The sequence below is a fragment of the Sander lucioperca genome, chromosome 15, assembly GCF_008315115.2.
Source record: "Sander lucioperca isolate FBNREF2018 chromosome 15, SLUC_FBN_1.2, whole genome shotgun sequence".
Lineage (NCBI taxonomy): Eukaryota > Metazoa > Chordata > Actinopteri > Perciformes > Percidae > Sander > Sander lucioperca.
Window position 1 is genome coordinate 7,667,515 of NC_050187.1, and position 20,904 is coordinate 7,688,418.

Genomic DNA, 20,904 nt, shown 5'->3' on the forward strand with positions numbered 1-20,904 from the left:
CGAGTAAAGTGGCGAACTTTTTGAAGTCAATCGACTGACACAGTTGTGTAGACATCCCAGTATCAATCCACATATTAACCCACGCTTCCTCCCGCTTCAGGTGTTCCTGCGTATTTACTAACCAGCAGCTATCGCCGGTGAAAGCCCTCCTATAGTGTTCTCTGTCCTGCGGTTGTCTCCGTCATGCTGCCTGGCCCTCTACCCATACATCCATGCCCGAAACGTTACCGGGGTTAGCTTCTGTTTCGGGGAAAGGGGGATTTGCTTTCTCCTTTACCTTGTTAAGGTAAGATAGGTTAGCCTCCTAGCTTGTGTGCGCTTCTCAAATGTACTTTCAAATTTGTGGGATTTTTCCCTTTAATAAATTGTCCACATATTTTACCACCTTCCACTGCAAGGCACTTGCTTTTATTTGACACAGTCATAATCAAATAGGTGCTGCTTTCTTCCAACTTTTGGTACCGCTATGATGCCAGGCGAGGGGCATGGACTATGTTGTGTTCAATTTGACGTGGAATGTCGGGATTTCTGGGTTCCCAGTCGGAAACTATACATGTCTACGGGAAATGTCATGGTCGGAGAGATATAACGTTATTTGCTCTATGAAAGACATCGACAAAGACGAAAACTAAGGACATTTACTCGATAATTTTATTTTATTTTAGTTAGTTTTGCAAACAGACATTACAGTTTTAGTTTAGTTATCGTGTTTCTGTAATGCCTCGTTTTTATTTTTATTTCAGTTAACAACAATGTTTTTCCCATCTAGTTTTCATTATTTTGTTCGTTTTCGTTAACAATTATAACCTAGGTTCACTCGGAGTCAAGCGCGTGCACCACCACTATAAAAAGGCAGCATGAATGGAGCCATGATACTATGATTCACCATGGTAACCACAAACAAACTGGTCGGCGGAAATACTCATGCGCACATACAGCGAGTTTGAACATGTATTTCGTAATTTTTTTTTTTTTTTTAACACAGCGGCTGCTGCAAAAGAGAGAGAATTTGCGTGGGAGAAAATTGCTGCTAGAGTAAATGCGTAAGTTCCAATATAGTGTATTAATATCATATTTAATCATAAGTAGGATAATATTACTGGTGAAATGGTATTGAACCTATAATCTATTTAATTTAGGTGCAATCCTGCGGGCAAAAAATAGCCTACTAATCCCATTTTGAGGCTGCAGCACCATCATTAACAGAATTATAATTCATAATCTTTTATTTGAAAGGGTTTACATCATTCATCTGCAATACTGTTGAACTCCTTTTTAATGGCTCTCACTGGTTTGTGTCCAGGGAGCACCTAAAAAATGTTTAAAACACGTTTCAGGGCGAGTCTCACGTCTCTGACGGTGCTTTGCTACAGCAGCTTTACTAAATGCTCCACATCAACAATGTAAAGAAAACTGCCGTTTGCAAAAAAACGTAATGCGACACAAATAATCTGCTGGGATGTAGAGCATGTCCACAATGGGTGACGTTAGTGATATGAGAACGGATAAGGTTATGTAGGCTATGTAACTGATAGACTGGGAAGGAAAACGATACTGCTCAAATAGGCAGTTATCTGGAAATGAAAATACAGCTATAGTCGGGGCCTCAATATCATCTACCGACATATTATATGTTTAACTTCCTGAGAAGTAATACAGCTTCTTTATCAACGGGATCGTCGACAAAAGGAAATGTCATGTTTTGAGAAAAAAAAGTTTTATAAACTGCCTAACAAAGTTAATAAATCAACACTGTTTTTTTATTCATGCAGATAACAAACTGCGCTAAAATGCGCCTGATACAGACTGAATGAATGTATGAGGAAATGAATGCGCGCTGTGTCAGAGGGAGGAGACTGAGAGAAACTTGAGGTTTATTGAAGAAAACCTGCTCCCGACCAGGTTAGCTTCACAGACTCAGTTACCATAGTAACTGACACTGAGGTTAAGTTACCTCTCTTTCTGAAACGGGCTGGAGTTACCCCTCTATTTCAGGTTTGATTAACCTCCCTTTCTGTTTCCCTCATCTCAGAGTTAACTAACTCAGAGTTTTCACTAAACCTGCTTTCTGAAACGGACCCCTGGTGGTTGTTTGTGAAAGCTTCACAGACAAAATTGGTAGGGCATAGTCATTTTCATAATTTCACAGCCTTAATATAAATCAAAAGTGTAATATGACATTGACAAAATATTAAATAGGTTATTCAATGCTAATTGTTTAATACAAAGAAACACATTATATCATCAATAATAGCTAATAACCTATCTTTAAAGGGGTGATAGAATGATTATATAGGGTATTTCACACTGTTCCTTAAGGTCTCCTAATAGGGTATGTAACGTTGGTTGGGCTGAAAATTGCTTGAATGCTATTTTATGGGTCCTTAACTACCCTGTGAATATGGCCCTATTTGTAACAAGAGCTTTTCTTCCAAATATGGTATGCTCATGAATATTTAGATGAGCTGCGCGCTGATTGGTTTGAGCGAACCACATAGAAACACATTGGAGACGAGACAGCAAGTCTCATATTTCAGACACTGCCAAGTTATACATTGTTTGTCTGCTATTTCGTTATTAAATTGACTTCCGAGACTTTTTTATGCGAGAAATCAACTATATAAAGCTAAAATATGGGCTGTTTTACGAAAATTGATGGATAATTGCAAATTTGGTAAGACGTGTCGGACTTTAGGAGCTCCACACAGTTTGACGAGAAAACGGCAACCTCCATACCCAGTGAACGTCTCTGTTTCTCGGTTACTGGACTACCGGGGCTCGGGGCTGGCTGCCAGCTGCCGGCATAACTAGAGTATATTTACAGTTTGAATTTCGTCACGCCACTTATATAACATCTACCCCAATGTCTTATAAAGCTAACAATGGTGTCCGATTTCAATTTAATGCATTTTTGTGAACATTAGGGATTCCGTTAGCTGCTACTGTCCCTTCAATCCTATGTGTACAGATCGCGGCTAGTTAGCTTCACTTTCGGCATAATTAGAGTATATTTATAGTTTGAATTTCGTCGCAAATGTTGGGGCGTGACAAAGACTAGGAGTTGAGATGCTTACGTCAACTTTTAGCTTTGTTCAGATTCGCCCGTTTTCAGCGGCAGTTTGAAAATGTTAGATTTGCATAATAAAGGGGTATCAATGGGATTTTGAGCTTCTATGTATATCCTATTTACCCACCAAACTGTCGTTATTCAACTATGACAAGGTAAAATCGGTTTTGCATTCTATCACCCCTTTAAAATCATTTGTTTATTCAGGTTGAAGATAGTTGCAGCACAAAAGATGACAGGGGAGTAACTAACACTCTCAGTGTAGCCTACTTTATCTCTGAAAGTGTTGTCAGTAATACTCTGTACTGTTTTATAATTACAAGTTTGTGTAATTTGGGGTTTCTGTAGCCAGTGACATTTCATTATTTGTGTTTTATTTTCAATGCAGATGTGATGGCATTGTACATGTTTTGTTTTTATTTGAAGGCTGAGGCTTCATTAAAGGGATATTTCACCATTAGAAAGATGAATATATCTTTAAATTGGGTCACTTATGTAGTAGAAATGTGATTTTTTTTTTTTTTTTGAAATTGGTGGCTTCTAGGCCGAGAAAAGCCAGAAAATGTGTTTTTGGCTCATGTGGATGAAAGACATCAAATCCCAGAATGCACTTGCTTCGCTGCTTTAGCGTCTACTCTCAAGCCACGCCTACCGTTACAGACAGACAGACAGTGAGACAGTCAACTCAACTCAAGTTTGTTTTATTGTCATTTCAACCATATAAACGAAATGTTTCACCATGGCTCAAGTTGTGTTACACATTTAAAATATATAAATACGACATACGAAACAGGCTACATTTAGTGCACACACATTATATGCTCCGTAAAGTTCAGCTAACACATACTAGCATTAGCGTTTGGTGGGCTGTAAATACTGAGTATAAACACAGCCGTAAATTTGCGTGGAATGTAGAATGGTCGGCATTTAACAGTCACAAACTCCACCAGCAGTTAGCAGTTAGTTGGATACAAGCACCGCATTTCTGCACCAGGCAGTCCGTGTTAACACAGCCCACCTCGACTAGTCTTACCCGGCGACAGAGCAGCAGGCCTGGTAGCTGGATAGTCCGGTACACTGTTGTTCAGCAATGTTTCCACAACAACAAAAACACAGCAGTCTCTGAACTCGCGTTGGGAGTTTTGTTGAAGTTGGATGTAGTCCAGTTTGTTGTCTAATTAGCGGACACTTGCAAGCAGGATTGATGGAAGAGGTGGCCAGCTAGCTTTCCACCAGAACTCGTTCCGCGTTCCCCGCTAAGGATGTCCCTTTATCAGCCAGAGGCATCGAGCAACACCGCTGGTCTCCATAGCAGGCGGGCAAAGCTCGCATAGTGTGTAGAGTATTCGGTCTGTAATAAAGTGTCCTGCGTATTCTCGGATCTGTACCAATGTATCTCGGTGGTACACATGTGCGGTAGTTTGAATGCACATAATTGTTGCAACAGTTTTCTGCTGAGAAGCATGGATGTATTAAGAGACGCTGAGAAGCCAGTAGCGAAGATTCAAGATGGCTGACGCTCGTTTTGCTTCGGAAATCTTCGGAGAAAGACGACAGTCCAACCCCCTATGGGCGGGTTGAAAATATGCGGAAGTTGCTCCTACTACTGGCTGTAGTCCTTTGCCTCTGGTCAAAAAATCTTCAGATGACGCAAAAATCGTCATTTTCCATCGTCGGAAGATTTTTTCCAGACCCACAATACAGAGATCTCTCATCTCAGGGGGACATGACGGAGGGAAGCACGTCATTCAAAAATACTACCGTGTTTCTACTGATACAAAGCTTAATGCTAAATTGGTGAAGTATCCCTTTAATAAACACAACCCCAATTATCATCATTGGTTTTGAGATGTTACTTGCTGTGAATACCTTGTCTGATAGGCTACAGTATTGTGGCATAGTATCAGGACATCCTGACTAGTGTCTGTGGCGCACGGCTTGGGACGAATGGCCGGATGATTGGCCTATTTGGGAGAAAGTCCAGGGCTGTTTTTTAGCCCCAGTCCGTCCCTGATTTAGAGCCAAACTGGCTGAGTTTATAGCTATCAATACTGACTCAGTTTCGGACCCGGCATTCATTTGGCAAGCAACTAAAGGATTTATTAGAGATTTCACATCTTCCTTGCGGTCAATTTGAAGAGAAAAAGAGAGGCAAGGATTGCGGAGATGGAAGAATGCTGTAAATCTCTAGAGCAGTCTCTAAAGACGTGTTTTTCTAAATCTACACATACTCTCTTAGTCACAAGTCGAGCAGAGCTAAATGATTTGCTAAGAATGAGAGCTGAATTCATAATGCACAGAGTGAGGCAAAATTATTATTTCAATTGTTGCAAACCAAGCAAGTTGCTGGCTCTGAAATTAAAACAAAGCGAGTCCAGAGCTGCTATCAACAGCATCCGCACAGACCGAGGTATCTCAACGAATCCTAAAGATATCAGTGCCACTATTCAAAGATGTATGAGTCCTCCTGCAATCCAGATCCGACACAGTGCCAGAAGTTCCTAAAAGAACTAAACCTGCCTCTTCTTGACCCAGAGGAGGCAGAAGAACTGGGTCAACCTATAACGTTAGAGGAACTTAAATCAGCGTTAAAAACAGTTAAAAAAGGAAAACGCCGGGTTTGAATGGAATTCCATCACAACTTCTTCTACAGTACTTTGACATATTAGGACCTATCATTTTACGAGCTCTAACCTCGGCCATAGAGATGGGTACTTTTCACCAACAAACCAACACTGCATTAATTTATGTTATACCCAAAAAGGGCAAAGATCGTACGGAGTGCTCAAATTACAGGCCCATCAGCCTCATTGGGACAGATATTAAGCTCTATTCCAAAGTCTTGGAACTCTGCTTAGAACGCTTTATTGAGAAGCTAGTCCACCCCAACCAATCAGGTTTTATATCAAAGCGTCATGCTGCAGACAATGTACGCAGATTATTTCATGTAATAGAAGAAGCCAGAAACCTTCCAAAAACGGCAGCGGTTTTATCAGTGAACGCGGAAAAGGCTTTTGACTGCCTAGAGTGGAACTACTTGTGGCAAGTAATGGAGAGGCTTGGTTTGGGGGCCAAATTCATTGACATGGTGCGTACTTTATACGCAAATCCCACAGCCATAGTCTCAACCAATGGCTTGCATTCTCAGCCATTTCCCATCGAGCGGGGCTCTCGACAGGGATGCCCGCTCCCCCCCATGCTATTTGCGATCACTCTTGAACTGTTAACCCAGGCCATAAGGCAAAATAAAATCTGTAATGTCCAGATTAAATCCAATAGCAGCTCAATATCATTATTTGCAGGTGATGTTTTGTTGTACATCTCTGATCTTGAGGACTCTATTCCAAAAATTCTTAAGATCGTCCGATTGGGATAAATCTAATCTTCTTTTATTGAACAACAGGCATGTGGCATCAGCCATTAGTGGTACAATACCAACTCAAAGCAAAATTTCATATTTGGGCATTATCATATATGTATCGCTACAGAGAGTGGTCCAGGACAACTATGAAACTATATTAAGTTATGTTCAAAGGGATCTGGCTAGGTGGACTGCACTGCCATTACTTCGGTCCAGGATCACTGTTGTTAAAATGAACATAGTTCCCCGTGTGAATTTTTTAAGTTCAATGATCCACTTACCCCCACCAATACATTTCTGGAAGAAACTTGATACTTTAATTTGGCAGTATAGAGTTGGAACAATAAACAACCTAGGCTAAAATATTCTAACTTGCAACATACAACAAACACTGGAGGCCTGGCCCTGCCCAACTTTAAAATGTATCAAAAAGGCCTTTCAGCTACAGGCCCTCAGAGTGTGGATAGACCCCTCATCTACAGTTCCATGGAGAGAAATAGAGCAAAACCTCATTGGAAGTCTAACACTGCAAGACCTGGCCTTTGCAGGTGTTTGTCTAAAAAGTGTATGCTAACTTATGGCCCCATTATCACCAACACATTGGCCAACTTTAAACAGGTGGAGGAGCACGTGCGCTACACCAATAAGTGGCACATGAATACCCCAATATGGCAAAATACACACTTAATGTCTGGTAACAAACCTTTTGCTTGTAAGCAGTGGAGTGACAGAGGTATTTATACTCTAGACCAGCTATTCAATGAGAAAGGTATGTTGAGTTTTGAAGACCTGAAAGCTAGTTTTGAGGTCCCCAGGACATCCTTTTACTTTTATCTTTGCTTAAGATCAGCCCTAAAATGTTATGGAGTGCCATGGGGAAACAGTCTTAATGTCCACCCAGTCATTAAATGGTTCTTTGATTTCCCTGTGAGAGGATTAGTGTCCAAGATTAATGCTAAGCTGTTGCAAGTAACCATAGGAGAACTCCCAATAGTAAAGAAATGGGAACGAGAGCTGAGCCCTGAGGGGAACACAATTCATTGGGAGGCAGTTTGGGACATTTTCCACTGTTCCAAGAACCAAAATCACCAGTATATCCACTTCAACATATGTCATAGGACATATTGGACTCCTCAGAAGAGATACGTTTCGAAAGCCATTCCCACTCCCTATTGTACATTCTGTCAACCTGAACAAACAAGAACTTTCCTGCATATGGTCTGGGAATGTGAACAGGTGCATGAGTTCTGGCATAAAACAACATCAGTAATATTTGATGTGATAGGATGTCCAATTCCTACTGACCCGATTGTTCTGTTACTTAATGATAACTCTAAATTATACCTGCTCAAGAGACAGAGGAACATTTGGCTATCCGGCTCAACTGCAACCAAGAAAATGATAGCTCAATGCTGCCCCCCCCCCCCCCACACACTCGCTTTGTATAAAACAGTGGTTAGCGTATATTCTAGACATAGATATGCTTGAGCTCTCTACAGCAAGGAATAACAAAGCCAAATCATCAACTATCAACATATGGAAAAACACAGCAGCACAAATATCAGACAAAATGACCTCAGCGCCACAAGAACTAGAGGAGAGTGATTAGGCAAGGTGTGATTTCTGTTTGTTTGTTTTGTTTTCCTTGAGACTGCAGAGGGTGGGGGGTGGGCGAGGGTTTTTGTTTTTGTGCAATTTGTGTTTTTCTGTTGTATGGACCATTTGACACTGCCTGTCATACATTGTGGAGTTTGTTCTGTATGTCTGAATGATAAATGGTGCAAATAAAAAATGGATCTAAAAAAATCATAATTAGTGGCCAGGTTGGCTCAGTTGGTAGAGCAGACGCACATACATTGAGGTTTATGCCTTGACGCAGAGGTCCAGGGTTCGAGTCCAACCTGTAACGATTTCCCTAAAAAAATACTTATTACTTATTTCTCTCTTTCATAACATTGAATTTCAGCTATGATTTGCCACTTATCATACTTACTATATACTACATCATACTTTATTACATGCTTAACTTTGCTTTAGCTGCTCCTGAACCAACAGAGCAGATCAGAGGGCTTGAATAATCCCAAGGATTTTGACCCACAATATTGACATACTAATTATGTTTATCTGCCTTATCAAAAAACGATGATTGATAAACCCCTTCAGTTACCTCATATTATATCCTTTTCACTTAATTATGAGATATTTTCTTGTAATTCTAAAACACAGAAGTCATTATGAGATAAGGCCTGCAATTTATTTTCATTGGTGAATTCATTGCACTTCTGTAGTGAGTCAACACTTTTCTAAAAAGGAAATGCAATGATGCTAGATACTGTGCCGACGTGGGAGTTGTCCAGAGTCTACAAGACTTTATTGTTGCATTTGTCTAGACTCTAGATAAACAGAGTGATGTGAAACATGCATTTTAGGCAGAAATGTTCTGTTTTTGTCTGGTGAGTTCAGGATAGGATGTGAAAATGTGGACCATGTGAAACTTATGCACTGGTCTTGTACAAACAGCTTCTTTCCTCAGTTCTGTTGTCAGCCTTGCATATATATATTTCTAAACAGTGTTAGAGGAAGAGAATGCTAGCAACGTAATGTCCATGTTTTTTGAACAAAAATCACCCTTGAAAACACTAAAGAAGGAGATGCTCTGTAGGGGACTACTTCCTGTCTTACCTGAGACACATGGATGTATTTGGTAATAACCTCTGCGCGGGTCTGAGGTGTTAGCTTGCTGAGCACCATGAGCTGGACCCACTGTGACACTCCATTGAACAGAGCGATGGATCGCTCCAGAGTTGGGTTGTCCACCAGGCAGCCGTGGATAACGTAGCTCTGGTAATCAGTAAACTGGAGACAAAAGGGTATTTCAGATACAATATCCAGCTGTCAATTTTAAAATCTAATCTATAGGGGCCTATAAGGTCCTAAAGCATGTAATGGTCATTGCTCTGAACAATTGAAAGACTGACACTTCTGCTTTCCATTTTGGCTTAGAAGTACCGTTGATGAGGGTGATGGTATCATAAAAAGCATGTCATTATTAAGATTAAAAGGATTCCATGGCTCTGTCATTTGCCTGCTAGATTTAAAATAGCTTGTCTGCTAAGGTGATAGAGTGAATTTCATGTAATTTCTAAATAAAAATGATTCATCTTGTGGGAAGAATTGATGTCAATGTTATTGCAATCTGCCAATGCATTTCTTTTTATATTTAAAAATCTTTAATCTTTAGAAGTAAATTTCTGTCCATGGCTAGGAAAATGTGAGTATTTAAGTGAACTGAATGGGCAGCTTCTCACGTCATTAGATTATATTTCAATGACAAACATCCATGTGTTCATTTCATTAGTTCATGGTTTTATCACAATTTCAATAATGCCCTAAATATAAACTTTGAACCCCTTGTTACCAATGAACCACCTGGCCAGTGGAAACAAGGCAGTTCATCCAGAGGCCAGGTAGTTTAACATCAAAGCTCTACAGCAGGTGTTTCGCTTTCCAGGAACTTTTCTGTTTTATCAGTGGTGCACACAATTCACCCATTTCAGAGGGTGTATTTCATTGGGCTTCAAATGGTGATTGTAAAACTTCATGGAAAGAAATCATATTTAACCTGGTTTAACCAAGTTAGAGAACTGACTCTGTAATGACAGTAACACAGTAGCATCAGCATGTGTCACAATGTCTGTCTCAGTAGTTTTCATTTAACTCACTCTGCCCCTCTGTCGCTGTCTCCAGTCACTTCTCCATTCCCCAGGCCCCTGCACTGCCGTATTACATCCATCAACCAGATGCTTTCAGACATTCTCACCTGTTTTCACTTTCCCTTATCAGCCCCTGCAGTAAGTAACTGGCCAATTTCCGCTCATTGCCTGCCAGATTGTCAATGTTGCTTTGCTTCTTGCTTTCCAGCCATTTGAACCTGAACCTGTTCCTGAACCTGTTCGTGTTCCTGTACCTGAACCTGAACCTGTTCATGTACCTGAACCTGTTCCTGTTGCTGTTCCTGAACCTGAACCTGTTCCTGTACCTGAACCTGTTCCTGTTCCTGTACTTGAACCTGAACCTGAATCTGAACCTGTTCCTGTACCTGAACCCTTTACCCTAACATCTGGTGCCTGTAAGCATATGTGCCCTCATCTTATCAATAAATCCCTTAACTGGTAATGTCTGCGTGTTTGCATTTAGGAACTTTCCCTTTGTTGCCTCACACTCACCTGCCTGACAGAACAATCTGACCAGAAACGGACCTAGCACTTCTATATTCTATGGATGGAAAACACAAGGTTATACATGAGGTATATTATATATTTGTTTCTTCTCTTCCTTAGGTGAGCTTCCTTGTAATTTATAAGCCCCTAAGGGTTTTCTTAATCTTACCTGCACAATCTTTATTTTGTATTACTTTATTTTCTTGTGTTACTGTTGTCTTGATTTTATTGTGCAAAATAAACAAATTCAAATTTAAGAGATGACCTATGCAACAGGATGCAGCTCTGTCACTGGCCCCCCAGCTAGTGTCTTCCAAGCCTTGATGAGTGAAGTTTATTTACCTGGATTGACAGAGAACTTTACTATCAATCCAGCCTCTCTGTCCGCTGGTGTTGGGCTTGCCAGCCTCCAGCCTGCCTGCCTGCCTCCCGTAAGCTAGCCTTGTGATCCTAGCTGGTCGGGATTGTTAGCCTTCATCCCGCCTACCCGGCTAGCCTGCTGCCTGCCTGCCTACCCTGTTCCTGGATCTCCTGAACCCTATGATCCTTCAATGGACCAGGAGGAGTCTCAAGAAGACAGCATGGTCTGCCTTCTTTGGCATTTCAGCAGGCCATAGCCACAGGGCCTCCACTGCCTATCACTGTGACTGACTACCAGCCAGAACCCACTGCAATGGAGCTGTGCAAAAACAGCAATGGAAAAAAAAATTATATACATTTTAATATATGTTTTGCACTGATGGTTTAAAACCAAATATGTGCCCACAACAACCTTCAATCTTTATTAGGTTTTATCTTACTTGTACTCTATCAGTTTATCCTTGTTGGATTAGCATTACTACCATTGGTACCCTATATTAGCCAATACATGGTGTGTCTGACATTCCACTAAAACAAAAACCCAATTATTGGACAGAAATAGAACTGTTTGTAGACATACCGATATCCTCCGTATAGACTTGAACTCCAGGAAGGTGAGATGCTCAGCCAGCTCCATGGGCTCCAGGTGGTCAAACAGCAGTGATGCCTTGCCTTTCTTTGCCTGCTTCTTGCGCTGGGTCAACTTACGCATCCAGTCATATGATGGACTACAAGAACAACAGTTTATTTAAAAAAAAAAATTTAAGATTATTTTTTGGGCGTTTTTAGGCCTTTATTCGACAGGACAGCTGAAGACATGAAAGGGGAGAGAGAGGGGGAATGACATGCAGCAAAGGGCTGCAGGTCGGAGTCAAACCCAGGCCCGCTGCGTTGAGGTGTAAACCTCTATATATAGGAGCCCGCTCTACCAACAGATCTATCCGGGCGCCCCAAGAAGAACAATTTAAAAACAGTAAGCACACTCAATCTAGAAAAGATGTGTCACAGTGATAGAAATTCTAAGCTAACAGACTACAAGCTGAAGAATCACTAGTATGGTCCTTTATGGTCTTAGGTAGTTTGAGCTATGTCTATGAAGGTTTTCAGTCCTGTTGGTCCTTCGTTATGTAGCCGCTGTAAAACAAGGACAACTTAGCTTATGTATTCCTAAATATGTTTTACCACTCAATCACAAGGGTTTGTCATTTAGATATTTAGGACCAGGACTTCGGTTTAGAGTTAAGATTGGAATTGGATTAGTTTTACTTTACAGTAAAGACTAGATTGTTGTACTTGGTAATACTGATCAGGTCGAAAGTTTCAACATATGTATCTATATGTTCATGGTGTCCTACATGGTGGAGATGTCGAGGAGCTTGAAATGCTCGTTACAGCCGAGCTGAGCAGCCACATCTCTGAACTCCTCTGTCATCCGGATCAGATCCAGGTCCAGGTTGAACTCTGCAGGGAATGTCACAATCCAGTACCTGAACACACACACAGAGATTTCAGCAGCAAATATTTTGAAAGTAAAAGGATGGTACCATGATGAACCTGTGCCACAATGGAAACCATCCCATTTTAGCTCCAAAAAACTTTCCATTGTTGGTTAACAATGACACTTGTGACCTGTTGACATGTGAGTCACTTGTGATGCCCCTAGACATTATGTCACATTTAAAATGTTGAATTGTGGACTGTTCCCACCCCTTGTGACATGGTTCTAGAGCAGTGTTGTGCTTCATCAGTCACTGGTTAGAATCAAGATAAAAACAAAAGCTAAATGTTGATTGTCAAATTTTTATATACTGTAATTAATTTAACCACACAGGCAATGTGTATTGTGAGGATGAAACCTAACTGTGGCCTCTGATTTTCAAGTGCGTAACCTTGAAAATATAAACTTGAATTGTATGCCACACTGCAAGTTTTGGGTGAATAACTACAGTAAATGTATAACATGAGGTGAAATTAGAATTAGGTAGCCTTAGCCTTTCTGCTGTCTTGGTTTTGGATTTCCCAGAAGCAGAAAAATCCAGAGTGAAAAATGTTAATGTGTTGCAATGGATGACTGTGTATGTAGCACCTTACCTCATTAAATAACAAATCTTAAACCTGGTTCTCTGGCAGCCGTCACCTTTGCAGTCACGGTACGTGGAATTCAATTAAGGATTTTCTCCAAGATTTGACAAACTAATATACTGCAATGTATGATAAATCAACACATTAAAGAGATAATTAATCACACTCTAAGGATTCATTTGCTGCTATCTGTAACCTACAAACAAACCTGAAGCTTGCCTCTTGCCTCATTCATGATCTCTTTAGCTGACAGTGCAGCTGATACTGTATAAAGCATTTCCTGAGCTATGGCTAATCTAATTGGACATTAATGTCAGTTCTCACCTCAGATATCAGAGTTGTGTGACAACATGCAAGAGAGAAAGTTATGTCAGCCAAGGTTTCTCACAGTGTGTCCAAGACAACCCATCAATCACACACACACACAATGATTGGCCAGGTATGTGGAGGTGAGAGTAGGTTTGAACTTCTCTCTAAAGCTCCTTTTTCATTCATCACAAACCTACTTCTGTCACTTTTTGTGTGTACGAAGTACATCACCAAGAATGGTGTTGTATGATTCATTGCGTCTTACCCCTCTCTATAGCAATGTTTACATATGAACCCTGAACAATGTAGCACAAAGCAGGAGATTATCCATCTCAGATGCGTTTTAACTAACTGGAAACACTCTAAACAGTATACTAATACTGTTTAGTTTAGGAGAGGGGTGTCGCCTGTATAGAGTGTACAGCAGGCAGGACATGATGCAGATTATATCGTACACTACTACAACCATAGACACTTCATAATTTGGGCATAAACATCCAGGTCTCTCCTGTTCTTTGAATTTGTCTGACAATTTTGGCATCAGCTATTAAAGACAGAACTTCCCAAATATTGTTGTCTCGTCTCAGTAAGACATTTTCATTGCCATCTTCATGTAAATCTCCTTTCTTCTTCACCTTCAGATGTTTGTTTTTTCCGGTTTTGCACAAGCTGATAGAAACGTCATCAACACGGCCACTTGCTTGCTGTGAATTCTAACACTCTGGGCTAAATTGGAGATTGCACAGATTTTGTACAGAGGAGCTGGCAGGGTAAAGACCGTGTGATGTCTGATCCAACTGATTCAGAGTTCTATGTTCTCACATGCAGCTCTACAAGGTAATGTCTAGATAATTTCAGGTTTGCAGTGCATGTCTTAAGGGGGATAATGGGAGGGATTTGTAGCACCTAGAGAACACACATGCTACTTGGGGAGAATACGCAAGTTCATACAGCACTTTCGATACATCAAGCTTTGGCAAAAGTTCAATAAAGAAGCACTTTTCTCTTCAGTTCTCCTTCGTCCCTCCATGGGTAGATTGTTACTATTTCTTCTTGCTGTGATATTCTCTGTCCCTATCATGCACACATTTGAGACTGTCATTTCATGAATTTCCCCAAAGACTGGCAAAGCCCGCAATAGCCAACTACGATGGCAGCAAATAAGGAAGTGGAGGAAATGAGAAAATCATCATTGGACTGGACAATGACAACAGAACTTAGTGGTAATTTTTACCTTGATCTTTCCTTAGCCTTAACATGTACAAATTGTAACCAAAACCATGATGTTTCCTTAAACCTAACTAGGCCGTTTTTGTCTAAACCTAACCAAGCCTTGTATGTATTCCAAGTCTTGATTTAGTAATCCCTCCCTCGCTGCAAATGCCAACTATAAGCTTTATGCAAAAAATTGCGAGATGATGTCACTAAAATGCGAATGAGCATATGACGTAGTATGCACCTAAGCGCTCTAAAAACCCAGGGAAATACCTGAATATGGCTCATTTAACATTACCATGTACTTCCACAGTAAGGGAAAAAGTGAGTTCATTGAAATGAAATGAAAAATCAGTCAATCTTGGTTTTAAGATGTAAGTTGATTTCATGTGCCGTGAGAAATAATGTATCTAAGGCATCACTTTACAGTAGTACATATCTTCAGCAAGGTGAACTACGATAGCCTGCAGTGTTTCAACCAACTGTAACTGGGTTAATGTGCATTAACAGTAGTTCCTACAGGCTTTCTGCCAGATGGGATATATCATCAGTAGTTTTCCCGCCAGTTCTGAGGATGTGATGTACCAGCGATGCATGAGCAGCAGGCTGCGAGGGAGCAAGTTGGCCTGCAGCTCCCCACTGTCATCTAGGAAGAGAAGGGAGTCACACAATGTCATTACATTTTAACTTTACCAAACAGGCACTACATTAATGTTTATATTGGAAGCCTAGTCATGTTGTAATCCTAAAGGATAATTATTTTGTATTTTCAACAAATCAAATAAATAGACCCAAAGCAAAAACAGAGCTGTAAGCCCCTATCACACCCCTGTGATTAAATGCAAATTCCTTAAAAATATGCAACATGTAAGCATAACATTACATATATTGTCATAGGAATTAAAAGTAGATTTTGACCCAGGCCCTCTCTATAACAGGGTCTTGAGATTAGGTACACATGCAAAGGTCACCAATAACCCCTACCATTTTAGTTCATAGTAATAATTTAATCAAAGGACCCACAGTGAGCCCCTGACAGTCTGTGTCCCAGGTCAGATAAGTCATCCAGCCTTGCTTGCAATTCATTCACATGTCACTTACCAAATGCATGAATGCATTCATTTAAGAGAGCATCCAGAGATGCTGCCTTCCCCAGTGTGGACGATCCCATAGTGCCCAGCTGGAGGAAGGACGGGGTCAACACTTCCTGCTCACTGCTATGGACCAATCAGGGTTTTTCTGGAGCAAGAGAGAGACAGTCCTTAGTATAGACGTTATATATAATAATATGAAAATAAATGCATTGGGCTAGTTTGGTGATCATGTGAAGTCAAATTTGCTCATACATTGTTTATAATTAATTAAAAAGCTTAAAGCAGTCTATTGCCGATAGGCATGTTTCCATAATGTAATCCAGTTTAGCCTCAAAGCGATGCTAATCTGTATGGAATCTTTATTTGTCTCTTTTACAAACAGGTAAGGACAGCCAATTTTGCCAGGGCTTCAGCCAGTGTGTGTGTGTGTGTGTGTGTGTGTGTGTGTGTGTGTGTGTGTGTGTGTGTGCGTGCGTGTGCATGTGTGTGTGTCTCTCTCTGTCCGTCCGTCGGTCTCTGCCTCCGTGTGCCTAATCGCGTGTCTCACTTTGAGAATTCAGGACTACCAAAATTACCATGAACCTACAGTGAGACTGCACCCGCTCAACACGGGTAGGAGAGACTAGACCGCCAGATCAGATAAGCAAAGCCCATGACGTGTTGTCGCCATAGCGACTGCAAGCAACGGTGTTTAGACTGTGTTGAAAGCACAACTTTTCAAGCTGAAGCCAAGAAGCGCTCTACCATTAGGCTACATTCAAGTTAAAGTGGTGTATGAACGTTTTTTTTATACGTCTTTTCTAGACGTTGTATAGACGTCAATTAAAGATGTGTTAAAGATTTAATTGTTAGACAGCTAGAAGACGTCCTCACAGGAGCCAGAATGAAAGTTTTTTTATACATCTTTTCTGGACGGTGTACAGACGTCAATTAAAAATGTTTTAAAAACGTAATTGTTGGACCAATGTGCATTTTTTTCTGGACGTTGTATAGACGTCACCCAAAAGACGTCCCAAAGGCAGCCCGAATGAAAGTTGTTTTGAATGGCTTTTTTGGACGTAATATAAATGTCAATTAAAGACGTGTTGAAGGCGCACAGACATTAAAATCCCAACTGTCCACATTTGCAAGGATTCATCTTTTAAAAAACAGTGAGTTTAAAAACAAGATAAGAGCATTGAGAAAAAGCCAGTAATTGTAAATGAGACAATCCCCTGTCTTTACTTACTATTAGCTTTGTTGAATACCATGTTTTGGTCATCAAACCTGCATGTAGGTTACTGTTCCAATGTTGGAACACCACATGGTATTTAATAAAACTGATTTTAGTAGGCAGTGTGCAGAAATACTTCTTTAAAACTGTACATAGAAAATGATATCCCTCAGATGCACCTGTCCAAGACATTTTAGTAGCCGTATTTACAATTGGAAATACCTGAAATCTTATCTATTAAAAATGACATTGTTTGAAATTAAGAGATAACATTAATCTTTAATGAGGTTCTCAGCAAAATATTAACAGCTAATAAATTAAACATTTAATTATTCTAACATTCTTATAGTCAAGGTTGAAGGGACAGTTTACCCCAAAATCAAAATAAATATTTTTCCTGTAGTGCTATTTATCATATATTGTTTTGGTGTGAGTAGCCGAGTTTTGGAGATATCGGCCATAGAGATGCCTTTTTTGATTAAGTACAGATTTGTTGTGAGCAGTTTCATGTACAGCATACTCATTTTTGTAGTTCCAACATGAAACTGCTTGCAAAGAGGTCTGCATGTAATCCTGAGTAATTGAGTCATGATTTCTGGAAAAAACTATATGAAAAAAACATTACTGTTACGTTTTTCAACAAAACAATGTTTTTTTTGTGCTTTAAACACCGCAAGCCGAGTGCCATATAGTGGCATTATATTAAAAAAAGTCAGGTAACTCTATTGCCGATATCTCCAAAACTCGGCTACTCACACCAAAACAATGGATGCTTAAAGTAAGAGACAGAAAACATTTGTATTTTTGATTTGGGGGTGAAACATAAAGTAGAGTTATAAATGTGAAGCTTTGTAAAAGTATAATTAATGGCAGAGCTGTTGCATTTGATTGCATTACCATTATCCATGTGTACCTAATGAAGTGGATGGTTAGAGAGAGGTGTAAACAGTTTGTAAAACAGTAAGTAAAAAGTAATTAAAATGTAAAGTGACATCAATATGGTAAAGTGTCCTGTGATGAGCTCAAAAGTTCAACATTCTTGCTTTGTCTTGGTCTGTGGGAATAATAACAAGCTGAGACTGGCGGTGCAGGTCCAGATTCTGCGGTAGGCAACTGTCCTCCCGGACGGCAGCAGGCAGAACAGTTTTTGACTGGGGTGATTTGGGTCTCTGATTATCCTGTTGGTTTTCTTCCTACACCACTGGATTTTGAGGTCCCCCATAGATGACAGCTCCATCCTGGTGATGTGCAGCAACTGCCATACCAGGCAGTGATGCAGCCGGTCAGGATATTCTCAATAATGCACCTGTAGAAGTTGCAGAGTATCCTGGAGTCGATGTTGAACCTCCTCAGCCTGTGGAGTAGGGCTGCATGATATTTTGTTTCATCGTCTACATCGCGATGTGTGCGTGCGCGATAGTCACATCGCAGGACGTTGCGATGTTGACGCTAAAACGTTTTTGCTGCTTGATAGAAAAGTAAACTTTCACTGTTCTCACCGGCAACCCTTCCCCTTTAAAACAGGTAGCCACGTGGGCAACGTGTGTATGTGATGTATGAGCCTAAAGAAACAAGGCGTCTATCCCAACTAACGTTACGGTTCGGAGCGGCGACGCTGGAAACGTAACACTTAACTACAACAGCAGTCTGTGTCTGATAACATCATTTACTCTGATTTAAGTGTTCTTGGATACACAGTTTGTTGCTAGTGTGTGACATGCAGGCTCTGCATGCACAGCAAACCACCAATCACAATCAATGTTGAACAATTTATCAAACAACCAAAGCAGGCCCCGCTAGTCAACCATAACCTGAAATTTAGAGGAAGCAACATGCATGCATTATTATTAATATCATTGACTTTAGCCTGGATTGATAGTATTATATGAATACAATGCTGTCACATCAGTCAACTAGTGTATTTCTACCTAATTTCCCTCTCCAAAATCTCTTCAAAAGAGTAGTCACAGCACGTACTTGCTTTGGTTGTTTATAAAGCATTAAAGTTCAACAAAGACTGGTTCACATAAGAAACTTTCCTTTGTTATTTTATTTTCTATGTAGATGCACTCCCCTACGAAATCAGTAGTCAAGAATTATTTATTATTTCCAAAGAGAGCTTTTTACTGTATGTCATCTTGTAAAAATTTGTCTTTTTTTGTTATCGCAGAAAAAATATATATCGCAATGTCAGTTTTTTCCAATATCATGCAGGCCTACTGTGGAGGGAGAAGAGGTACTGTCTTGCAGTACAGGGGCATGTAAAGTGGTCTGCCTTGGCACGGGAAATATGTTCTGTGCCCTTGCTTTCCCACTTTAAGACAGCAGCTGCAATAACAAAGAAAAATGTTTTAATCAGCATTTGTTTAATCCTGATTATTATTACATACACACATCACGGATGGAAACACATGGTGTAAAAAAGTTATATACATTATTTTTTCTGTTTCTCAACGGTAATAAGTATCAAGGTCTGATTTAACCCAACTACTGTCTATTCTTAATGGTTTGTTAAATCCCTTTGACATATAAAACACATGAAGTTATATCAGTAATATTATGGTGTAACATTTCAGTGCCTGAGCACACCCTGGTACTGGTAACGTTAGCTACAATTACCCACACCAGAGACAGTTTAGAACTAATTTTACTGTTGGATAAAAATCTTTGCTCACAGTAAATGTGACAACTTACGTCATGGTTATAGGCCTGGTGGTACACAGTAGGACACTATTGACAACTTTTTAAGTTAATGAATGCTCAATTCAAAACATTTGATAAAATATATTAACAAACTTCTTTAAAAGTCCTTTTAAAAACGAAGCCACAAACGCACCACCTGCCAGGCAGTCTGTCAGTGCTTCATTCAAACGGACTAGCTAACTTCAAACTACAAACCCAGTTTAACTAGCTATAACAATAACGTTTAACTCAATGCAAACGTTATGGTGCGTTCGATTATTCTCAACGAACCGACTCGGACCTCGGATATGACGTCACTTCCACACTTCAAGCATTCTGGTATGTTTTGCGCGTCTGAGTCGGAGAAAAAACATGGACGCCACCCGGAAAGCTGTTGCTATGGTAGCACTGGCCGAGTTAGCAATACTAGCCACGTTAGCAAACAAGGCTTCATTAAATATTGCACTCACAACAAGACCGATTCCCATACCAACAGGCAGTGAAACAGACGCAGTAAGGTATTGCAGTAATACGAGTGATTAAAATCTTCATTTAAACAGCCAAAGCGGTCCAAAAATAATGACAACAATTCATACTACAAGTCATACAGGGCACAGCCATCTTGGAATCCGAGGAAAGGGGGCGTGCTGGTGCGTGTTGCTTGGCAACGTCTGTCTTCCTAGTCGGAACTCCGACTCGGATAAATAATAGAACGCACAATCAGCTAACACTGACAAGCTAACATTGGCTCTAGCATGAGCTGGTAACGAAGTCCAACTAAAGTAAACGTACTTCAGCTTACCTAGCACATACAATGGTTAGCTACTGATTAGCTCGACTAAATTTCGGTCAAACCAGTACCCATGTATTTATTATCTAGCTAAATAAATTATAAATACAAAACTTACCCTGTATCTGCTTCTCTGTCAACCGCTCCTCTGACCCTCCGCAGTCCGCCTTTTTTCAATTTCGTTAACCCCCACCCTTTTCCTCCTCCACGCCCAATCACCTGCAGCTATTTTGGAGTGACAAGCAACCAAACAAATGCACTATGTGTGCATGTATGTAGTGTGTCATGATCATAGACTGTATAATATTAACAGTCTATGGTCATTATGAAGCAGCTTGTATATTTTATCGAACATTTTACATTGAAGAGCAACATTACATGTTATGTTCATGGCATGTTTTAAGCATAGTTTAACTTATGTTTTTAAACAGCAGTGAATATGTTTAAACATGTTAAGAAAGACTAGATATATAGAAATGTATGTGCTACAGCAGCAAGTACACAACACCCA

General features: G+C 40.2%; 1 protein-coding gene and 1 long non-coding RNA gene across 6 annotated transcripts in view; one reads left to right on the forward strand and one right to left on the reverse strand.

Annotated features, from left to right (window-relative positions):
- The window catches only part of rasgrp3 (RAS guanyl releasing protein 3 (calcium and DAG-regulated)), a 76,390-nt gene that overhangs the window by 20,356 nt on the left and 35,130 nt on the right, over positions 1 to 20,904 (reverse strand). For all 5 annotated transcript variants that reach the window (XR_004895210.1, XM_035992267.1, XM_035992269.1 and 2 more), the window contains exons 2-7: positions 15,716 to 15,853; positions 15,158 to 15,260; positions 13,100 to 13,162; positions 12,364 to 12,495; positions 11,589 to 11,736; positions 9,111 to 9,284 (exon numbers count right to left, since the gene is read on the reverse strand). Coding sequence is in view for 4 of the 5 variants with exons in the window: in XM_035992267.1 (XP_035848160.1) it covers positions 9,111 to 9,284; positions 11,589 to 11,736; positions 12,364 to 12,495; positions 13,100 to 13,162; positions 15,158 to 15,260; positions 15,716 to 15,785 (690 nt within the window). In the remaining variant the exon portion in view is untranslated. The remainder of the gene's footprint in view (positions 1 to 9,110; positions 9,285 to 11,588; positions 11,737 to 12,363; positions 12,496 to 13,099; positions 13,163 to 15,157; positions 15,261 to 15,715; positions 15,854 to 20,904) is intronic.
- LOC118493222 lies at positions 19,820 to 20,460 on the forward strand. The gene is made up of 3 exons (XR_004895211.1): positions 19,820 to 19,869; positions 20,118 to 20,121; positions 20,328 to 20,460. It is a non-coding gene; the product is annotated as an uncharacterized LOC118493222 (long non-coding RNA).